Raw genomic sequence first — 9,810 nt, 5'->3', positions numbered from 1 at the left:
TCAGCGTTTTACCTGTTTTTCTGCAAGATGATGATTTGTTCATAAATGTTAGTATTTACATTGGAATATTACAGAGGAGAAATCTCTTTATGGACCACGGAAAACTCAAACTGTTTTATCTTCAAGGGTCTTCAGGGATGATTTTGCACTCATCTAAATGACTTTATTTACTGGCCACTACTCCTAGTCACTTTCCTCCCTGGGATGGGACTTCTTTTCGGAGTAAGGATATGTTTGCATACTGTAAGAGCTCTTGTTTCTCAGCTCTCTGAAATTTGCTGCTTTTCCCAGTTCAGTTCACTATTTAAATGAACAGTATACCATTCTTCTGTGTCAGTAAAACAGGTTATAGGATGTTTAGTATTGCATGGTTTATGTGCCAGATGATATCAATGTTTTTCCCTAATAATAGAGTAATATCAACTGTAATTGTCCTACTCTCTGATAAGGTTTTGTGATTGAGTTGATATTCCACATTATTTAAATGATCTTGGGTATAAGTTTTGCATAAGATTGCTAAACCGTTTTCTAATCTCCTAATAATTTTTATCTCCCTTACCTTTTCATGGTTTTCATGCTTAGATTAGAAGGTATATTTTCAAATTTTATAATTGATAGTGTTTTCAGAGTGTTTCAAGTTCTACCATTTATGCCTTAAGATTTTAGTGAATGGTATTTGGTCAGCGTTTTTCATATGGTCAGACAATTATTTTATTCTGACTTTAGATCTCAGTATAGAGAATACAGTTTAGATTATACTGGACGACAAACAAAACAAATGTTCCCTTTCATTTGTGCTCTATTTATCAACAAGAGCAAGGCAAAGATAAGATTAAATCAATGGTATTCTTCACCACCCATAAATATAGGGTTAAATATTGCATTTTATAGCCCTACAGCAATAATACTTGATGCAAGAAGACTGAAATAAACTTTTCATAGCAAACCTGTAAATGTGGAATCAACCTTTTTCCAGCTTTCTTGTTCTGGAGAATGTCTAAGGTTCCTATCCCTCAAAGCTCGTTGCCACTGCAACTGTTGGAGAAAGCTACTTTAACACAATCTAAAAGAAACATTTTTTCTACTTTTTCTGCTATTTCATAATTATATTACAGGATCCGTATCATAGGAAGTTGTGAAAGCCAGACACATGAATGTGTTCAAAGGAGATTGCATACAATTACAGACAGCAGGTTCATTCATGACTGTTCAGTCTAATGCAACTTCTGACTCAGGAAGTCTGTACTTCACTGATTACCAGAAGCTGAGAGGATAGCTGGAGGAAGGATTATGATGTATAGCTGACAGTCTTTCTCTCAGCGTCTAGCTGTGTCCTTCAGCAGAAATGGATGCAAAACGAGAGGGACTTTGAGTTTGATTTGTTACGGTTCTTCTGTGCCTGCTTGATAAGATACAAGTTTACTAACAATATCGATAAGGAATGTATTTTGTGTATTCAAGTAGGCATTGGGCTTGCTTCGAATCATTAATAGTGGTGTGGGTATCAGGGGTACCACATATCTAAGATAATGAAGGAATGCTTCCACAGGAAAATGGCACAGAGTGATTGGGGGACAATAGCACACTCTGGAAATGCTCTGGCTCAACATCTTTAGTCCATGTGCTTCTTCAACCAGTTGATGTATTTGGACACCCTTGTGTAAACCCCATAGTTGCCTTCAACAGCACAGCCCTTTCCCCAGCTGACAATCCCAGTCAGAAACCAAGTGTTCTTGTATTTTGTAGCATGAGGACCACCACTGTCTCCCTTGCAGGCGTCCTTAGCTCCAGACAGGTCTCCTGCACAGAACATGTTCTCTGTGATATTTAAATTGGTCTCCTTTTCACATTCCTGTGTCTTTACGCGTGGCAAATCAACTCTCATCAGAACAGAAGAGGTGGCACCTCCATCTAATAGACGTCCCCATCCACTTACTGTGGAGAACTTGATAGAGGACAATTCATACACAGCAAACCGTTTCTCAGGCAAACATATTGGCACCACATAGTCAGTGAGATTCATCGGTGTTTCCAGACTCAAAAGGGCAATATCGTTATTGACTTGTCCAGTCGTGTATCCTTCATGAATGATCATCCTGGAAACTCCACTTTCTTGCTCAGTTTTCTCATCTTCATTTATTTTGTGTTCACCTGGAAAAAGTTATTAATCACAGGTCATATCAGGGAGCTCCTTGATTCCTTGTAAGTTTAAGGAGATAGAGTGCTTCTAGTCTGACACCTATGAAGGACAATTCCCTTATACTACCAAAGCCTTTAACTCTGGTTTTATCAGGATGAGAAGTTGCCACCACTTTGACAAGATGAGGAGAGGAGAATACATACCCAACCTCACACGAAGCTGGTTAAGGTGGATATAGTCCAAACAGTGAGCTGCAGTGACCACCCATTCCGGGGAAAGCAGGGTACCGCCACACTTTTCTTTATTATCATGCAATATAAGGGCCTGCCAACATAAAGCAAATTTATGTCTTACATAAAATGTGCTTGATCTGAATCTCAGTAGTGATGGGTTTCATATTGGTTTTTTCTGACACTGTATGCAACTGTGTATGAGAATACTGTGCTGACTTTATTGAGAATTTATGAGAGGGAGTCTTCCTAAATTGACATTGTCTCCATCTTGTAGTATGGACCTTGCCTATTATGGCCAAGAGTGTAACCCTGCAAGCTGCAACTATAATTCTTGCCAGCAGTAACGTTAAGGACTAAGGTATCAGAGGACAGAGGTGGCTGTGTTACTACTCTACTCCAATGAAACCAGGCACTCCAAAACAAAGCTAAAATGCTTGACTGAAACAGGTATATCTGCTAGCTATGGACGAAGAGGGAATTCACTTATCCAGACATCGTACTTTTAATTAATTTTTAACATAACAGATTTAAAACAATGAATTTAAGATAGCACTTTTGTAAGGAAGTTAAAAAAATAAAAGCAATGAAAAATTTTTGAAGACTCACTTGCCATGGACATTCACCTGGAGGACAGACTAAACCACCTACTATTCTCCCTTGTGCAGTTGAATTTTTTTTTGCCAGCACTGGTATTTTTCCACATGGGTATTTCACTGGAAAAAAAAATTTAAAAAGAAAATAACAACAGAGGGCAGCAAGTGTGATTTTATTGTACTGAATTCACAGCAAAATTTCAGTGAAACTGTTAGTTTTGAGAACCCATACCCAGACTATAAATCAGTGTTTCAACTAAGGTAAAGCAGCTCAGCAAGTAAGTAGTCTTTTTGTTTGGAAGCAGCCAGAAATGCTCTAAGAAATAGAGTGCAGGCCTATACATTATCACTGACACATATTCACTTACTACAGGACTTTGCAAACACTATATCTGCTTAAGATATATCTCAAGAGTATGAGGTAGGCTGCAGGCTGGAGTGAAGAAGTGACTCTGTAGTCTACACATTTTCAGTGACCCCGCTGACTTTAATTCAGTTGTACCAAGTGCCCAGCATCCATGGTATGGTCAGAGAGAGGCTTAAGCATGGGGTGGGCAGCTTGCCATCCCTTGTTTGGACAGACCCAAAGATGTCCTGAGAGCAGACACTGTGTCTTCTGTATGCCTCTCACAGACTGTACCTAGTTTGCTTGTGTCCAGAGAATCCTTGATTCTTCTGGACTTCACATCTCAGTCAATCTAAGGTCTGTTTTCACTCTGAGCAAGAATGTGAAGACTAGCAGTAAGAGAATCAAATCTTGACTGAACGTGTGACTGAGCTGCAGTGCAGAGGAAGCCTTGGTGTTTTCAGTACATCTTCCACCCAACTGAATTTTCCTTTAAAGAAGGTCTACCATTGGGGTTTTTTGTGTGCCATATGTCTGTGATGTAACAAAACACCATCCCTTCTGTCTGGCAGTCACACTGTGATAATGCTGTGAAGAGGAGTGCTCTCTTTCTACCACTTTGGGAGCCAGGGCTTCAGCTATATGAAGACAGCATCAGCCTTTTACAGGTACAGGCAAGGTATGGAGAAACAGGAGTAGCTTTTTGATGGCAGCTGGGGAAGGATCAGAACAGATGTAACACAGACCCATAGACTCTAACTTTGTATGCAGGACAGCAGTGCAAAAGGGCCAATGTCCCAAAAGAAGAAGGACCACTGTGAGAGATGACAAAAGGACTGGCAGCCTGGCAGTTGCACAGTTTTCTCTACTTGCAACACGTGGTCAGCTTTATGGCTGTTTTGGTCCCCAAGAAGCAAGCAGCAATAAATACATCGTCCTCAGAGGGGAAGACACACTGAAAAGCCTGTGGGGAATATTGAATTCTTTGTTCTCAGCTTTTAACAAAAGCACCTTCCCCACCATGTGGTATTGCACGATCTGTTAATAAGGGATAAGCAGATTAGTAGACATTTTTTTCTAATGAAATTGCTGTTGTTGACAGCTATGTTGTCATCAGCTCTCTGCATGAGTGCTCCATTGAGGTGTGTTTGTAGGGGGGCATCACCCCTCAGAATTACTTAGCATGCTCCCTACAGCTCTATCTATTATGTTGTTATGTTCATTTCCCCAGGGGTCTCTTTTTTCCCCTCTAATAAAGTAATTCAACTAGGCATCTGCAATAGAGTCAGATGCCAGCTTATGTATTGGAAAAATAATTAACTTGCACTACCCTAGTCCCAGTTGAAACTGACCTTGTCAGGTGAGAGAAATATCTAGCCACAGTGTCTATAGTAATACCAAAAATGTATTATTCCTACTAAATAGGAAAAGAAGAAAAAGAAGAAAAGGGAAGGAAGGAAGGAAGGAAGGAAGGAAGGAAGGAAGGAAGGAAGGAAGGAAGAAAAAGAAAATAACTGGGTTTTTTTTGTTTTTAGTAGACCTCTTCCTCTCTTGACCCTTGCACTGAAATAAATATAGTGATAAAATCCAGCCACAATTTCAGATTGAGAGACAACAGTAAAACAATGCTGCCCATGAGATATAGCTTACACTGTGGGTGTAAGCTAAAACAAAGAAGGACTTGCGAGGCTCAGAGCCCCTCCATTTACCAGAAACCCCTCAGCCTGACTCCAAATCCCTGACCACTTGCTGCCATGAGCTTGTCTCCACTGCTCGGTTCTTCTCTACTTGACTAGTGGTGAGCATGCTCTCAAAGGAGGAGACAGGTTCATCTCTCTCCTAACTCTGAGCAGATAGGATGTTCAAACTTGAATCTCCCATCTCCCAGAGGAGTGAAAAGAGAGGTTCAGAAGGCTCCCTGCTTGGTGTGCACACTGACAGCTGCTTTACTGGGATGCCTAACTTGCACCAGAAGCCTAAATGTACTATTTGGGACTCTGCCTGTGAAGAAGAGGTGGGGAGCTGATATCTAAGGGTTATACCTTGTGCCTCCTGATGTGCACATGTTGAAAACCTTTCTTCCAGAGCTGGCTTAGACGTAGCATCAGGCTAGTCTTACCTTGGGGGATGCAGGACACGCTGTCACTCGCTAAAGTGTAATCATCTGCACAGAAGCACACTCGTTTTCCGGACTGCTCATCAGCACAGAACTGTTCACAGCCACCATTGTCAAAAATGCACTTGAGTTTGTCAGCCACAGCTAAAGTCAGACAAAGAGCATTTAGGTTTCAAGACAGATTTTTGTGCTTAACATGAATCAATTGCATTTGAAATGTTGACAGAGAAGCAAGGCAGCAAAGTAGATTTCTGTGATTTATGTAGACTGACTGCATCAGAAGCATCTTCCATTGTGAAAAGCTAGGTAAGCCTGGATCTCCAGGAATTAGGGAATAAAAGGCTATGCTTAAGAAACATACACCTAAAATTAAATCAGTCTGCATTTATACAGTAGCTGAGCTGTCTAAAGTACGAAGGTGTTGCAATTGTGTGTTAGCCATCGTAATAGATGACTGAAAAATTATAACTATATTGTATTTATCCATTTAGCAGAAGGATGCTCTGGGATTACTGTTGAGGCTGCCTGGTTAGACTTAATGAGTGTCTAGCCCTTGCTTGGACTCTGGGTGTTCTGAAGGTATAACACTCAGTGTGAGGTGTCCACTGAAACCAGTGGAAATATGTATATTAACTTCATTAACCACTGGACCCATCCCTTCAGGCTTTGTACCATGCATATGCAGTGTAGTTCTTATTCACATAATACATCAAGCTTCTAAGTCAAAGTAACTTCAGAAGTTGGGTAAGAAAAAAATTCCTCCTTTTCTCTCAGATGGTACACAAAAGGCAATTTTTATTTTCTTTTACAAAGTCATTATAGGGCAGTAACTATATTGCTGCCTTTCAGTGCCTGACTGCTAGGTGGTTAATTCCATCAGGCGACACCACAAGCACTATGAACAGTAGCTGTCATAGCTAGAATGATGCAGAATCACAGAATCATAGAATATCCTGAGTTGGAAGGGACCCCGGAGGATCATCAAGTCCAACTCCTGAATGATAATGATTGTTACTACTTATCTCAGTGCCTTGAATTTGAATAAATAATGGCATTTTTATTTCGTTATGTTATGCCACAAGCTGACCTTTTTCACAGCTCTTGCCCTCGTATTCAACAGGACAGCGACAAACGTAATCCTGAAACTGGTCATCACAAATCCCGCCATTCTGACAGGGGTTGGAGTCACACTGGTTAGGGTCTGTAAAATATTCAGTGTCAGTCCACCTCATGCAAAGAGCTGCAGCAGTGGAAGAGTTTCACAGCTGTTAGAACATCCTGAATAATCATACCGGAATAGATGTGCCAGAACTCATTCTAGAAGAAAAAGATGCGAGATTCAATTAAAGAAAAATTAACTCAAGTTATGTCTTACTGCTCTTGTCACACAGGAGGGGTTACAGAAAGCCAGACTGATGCCCCTTCTGCCTTTATAATTCGTGACAGTTAATATCCATGAAATACCCTACATAATTTTCTAGATTGTACGTTATTTTCATATACCAGTAGCAAAGGGGACTCAATTACAGACACAAATGGGTTACCCATAAGTAACCTCTGTATAGTTGAGGTGGGATTGTCTGAAGAATATATTGCACAATACAACAATTTAAAGTATTGTCAGGGCACGAATTTGGGGTTTGGGGAGATGACTCTGAGAGCATTCCCTAGATGGATACTGCCAAGGATGGCCTATGCAGTGTGCCTGTAACTCACTGTTGATGTGTGTCTACCTATAGATACAAGACAAAGATGCAAATAGCAGAACACTAACTGCTTTTTCTGCTCTCATGGTTTAGAATGTCAAAGCAAACCCTTGAGTAGGGGAAGTCCTTATGACAATGAGTGCTCACTCATCCAGGCCCATTTTACTTACTGTCCTTGCATCATCCCGGTAAATCTCTCTTGCTTCCTCATAGGAACACTTTTCTTCCATGCATTCTCTCTCTAGTGACCCCAGTTTTATCTCTTCAAAGAAGCTGTTGGCTCGTCTTTGCCTTTGCAAAATGCTGCTTGCCTCTTCCTGCTTTAGAAAGACTGAAAAACAGTGGCATGTTCTGTTTGTCATACAGCTGTGCTTGCCAGACAGAGAAGATCTGGGGACAATTTCCTCTGGAAGCTTTTCTGCTTTCCAAGGTTTTTTATCTGAGACACTTTAGAAAAGAGATGGGCAAATGTGAAGGAGCCTCCTTTCTGTTTTGCCTTACAGATAAAGTGACAACACATGAATTTTACAGAGCCCAGAGCTTAGGAGAAGGTGGCATGTTACAACAGTGTTGTATGTATGTGTGTTGCATGTACGCCAGTGGCTCCTAAGGTACTGTTGTACGTCACACGCATCTTGACATTTGCAGTAGTTTCTTTGAATTGTAGCAGCTACGAAGCCTGTGTCACTTTATCTAGTACCAATGTACATGGCAAAACCTTATTTTTCTGTACATGCTACAGTCATTTGGTGACAGGTGGACCACAGTCATCCCTTCAGCCACAGTCACATGTTATTTCACACTCCTTCACTTGTTGGACCTGAAGAAGGAACTTATCCCACCACTAGTAAACCACAATTTAAAAATCACTGCTTTAATATATTATCTTTAGTTTTTTGTGGAAAAGCCTACGTTAAGGTACATAGGAAAGCTGGACAGTGCTGATTACTTTTCCTAGTGGAGCCTGTAGATGGCTCCTAGCTTCTGTCAGCACTATAGACCACAGCCGCAGAGGGGTCTTCTCCTTGTGTGGCTATGCCATGCTTTGGGAAGACATTGAGTACACAGGTTTGATAGCAGGCATCAGCAGAGCTCATTTCCTAGAGCTACATCAACTTGCAACTGACAGAAACGTGCACTGAAAGCACACTTCACCATGCTGACCTGTTCCTCAGCCTTAGGATATAAGCACACCACACAGCTATGCCCAGTATAATTCAGGATAAGGAATGAGAATTCTCAGTGCTACGGTGTACTTTTTCTCCATGTACTACAAGAACAAGTCTTGAAATTATCAATTTTTCTTTTTCCTTTATGTCAGTAGGGGAGCTTCTGGAGTTTCATGACAACAACTTAAATTTCAGCACTTAAACTATTTCACGTGTGATTGTGGGTAGATTTGGGGATCAAGCTTGATGTGTGTCACCTGCCTTTCCCCAGGACATTCTCCACTACATGACCCCTGAAAGAATAGGAGTTACATTCTACCTTCTGGAAGGGCCCTGAGGGATGCTGAAGGACAAGACTCATGTGTGTCCCCATCAACATACACACAAACATAAATGCTGAGAGGGTTTATTCCAGTCTGGTGAGGCATCTTCATAAATGTGTCTAATCAGAATATTTGCTGAATTACATGCAAAATAGTGGTAATTTTTCTCTATATTTCAAAGTTACTTGAAGGGATAAAGTATTGTGTGGTGTGCACTGAATGTATCCTAGGGTGCTTAATAAATATTTGATCGTTATAGGAATGTCATCTGGATCTTTCTGCCGTGATTTCAAAGTCAGGCTGTATGCACTTAATATGGCTTTCCTTGAGGGCTTTTAATTAACCTTATGCTGCAGATACATGGCACATGTATCACTGCATGGACATAGACTCTAATGGAAGAGCGAACCTGGGTGTATGGCTGGGAACATTCACCTGTTCTTATTTTGGTATTCTCCACTTATTTGCATTGGAACACGTTTAGCTTTGCTACATATTTTTCTGCCTTTCCTCACTGCAACACAGGAGACCCAGTCAATGGCTAACTGGGAATCTGAAAGCACTGGATCTACTTTATTACTATGGGAGCTGATTTTAAGACACATACTGGAGCCACTGAAGCCACCACCTCTTCTCTGCCTTCTACTGCTGCTGAAATAGGGTGGATCCTCACCTCCTTAATTACTCATCAGCTGAATGACAGGCTATTGATGCTTTGCTTTGAGAAATGTCCCAGTTCAATACGATAAAACAATAAATCACAGTTCCTTTCTTCATGCAGTGGGCAGACAGCTGGTGGTTTGCCCGCTATCTGTGCATCGAGATAATACATTCATTTAGCAATCTAGAGGTGCTTTTCCTTAATTGGCAGAAAATGTGCATGGAACCATCACACTGAGAGCAAACAAGAACTTTAGAATACCACAGGCACAGCCGGAGACAGGAAAAACAAGCAACTCAAAACTTGCAATGGAAATTATGTCTCGGTAACGGGAAAGCAGTCCGTTGCCAGTAAACAGAATTACAGCCATATCCTGCAACGTACCTGCATCCAGAGAAAGAGGGATCAGCAGCAGAAAGCAGAGAAACAAAGCCACACACTGCCTGGAAATCATGATGAACCCTATGAGCCAGTGTCCTGGTAGTGTATTGACATTTCAGCAAGGACTGTTTGGACAAACAGC

At 41.0% G+C, this 9,810-nt stretch overlaps 1 protein-coding gene across 1 annotated transcript; it reads right to left on the bottom strand.

The window, feature by feature from the left end:
• Positions 1–167: 167 nt before the first annotated feature.
• F7 (coagulation factor VII) lies at positions 168–9,810 on the bottom strand. The gene is made up of 8 exons (XM_018084281.2): positions 9,672–9,810; positions 7,305–7,465; positions 6,721–6,745; positions 6,516–6,629; positions 5,432–5,572; positions 2,980–3,086; positions 2,344–2,464; positions 168–2,151 (listed from the first exon to the last, which is right to left on the bottom strand). Exons 1-8 carry the CDS (start codon positions 9,739–9,741, stop codon positions 1,613–1,615), a joined length of 1,278 nt encoding a protein of 425 aa, XP_017939770.1. The 5' UTR covers positions 9,742–9,810; the 3' UTR covers positions 168–1,612.

This window comes from Manacus vitellinus, unplaced genomic scaffold (genome assembly GCF_001715985.3).
Source record: "Manacus vitellinus isolate BGI_N305 unplaced genomic scaffold, ASM171598v3 scaffold_7_pilon, whole genome shotgun sequence".
NCBI lineage: Eukaryota > Metazoa > Chordata > Aves > Passeriformes > Pipridae > Manacus > Manacus vitellinus.
The sequence above is the reverse complement of the archived record's forward strand: the minus strand, read 5'-3'. Positions and strand labels throughout refer to the sequence as shown.

What these genes read in the sequence shown, in the direction of transcription:
- F7 (XM_018084281.2), bottom strand. Translation starts at nt 9,741, where the DNA reads ATGATTTCCAGGCAGTGTGTGGCTTTGTTTCTCTGCTTTCTGCTGCTG. An exon ending in GTTCTGGCACATCTATTCCG is followed by an intron (nt 6,630 to 6,720) that starts GTATGATTATTC and finishes AATATTTTACAG; the next exon opens with ACCCTAACCAGTGTGACTCC. An exon ending in GGGCAAGAGCTGTGAAAAAG is followed by an intron (nt 5,573 to 6,515) that starts GTCAGCTTGTGG and finishes GTCTGACTTTAG; the next exon opens with CTGTGGCTGACAAACTCAAG.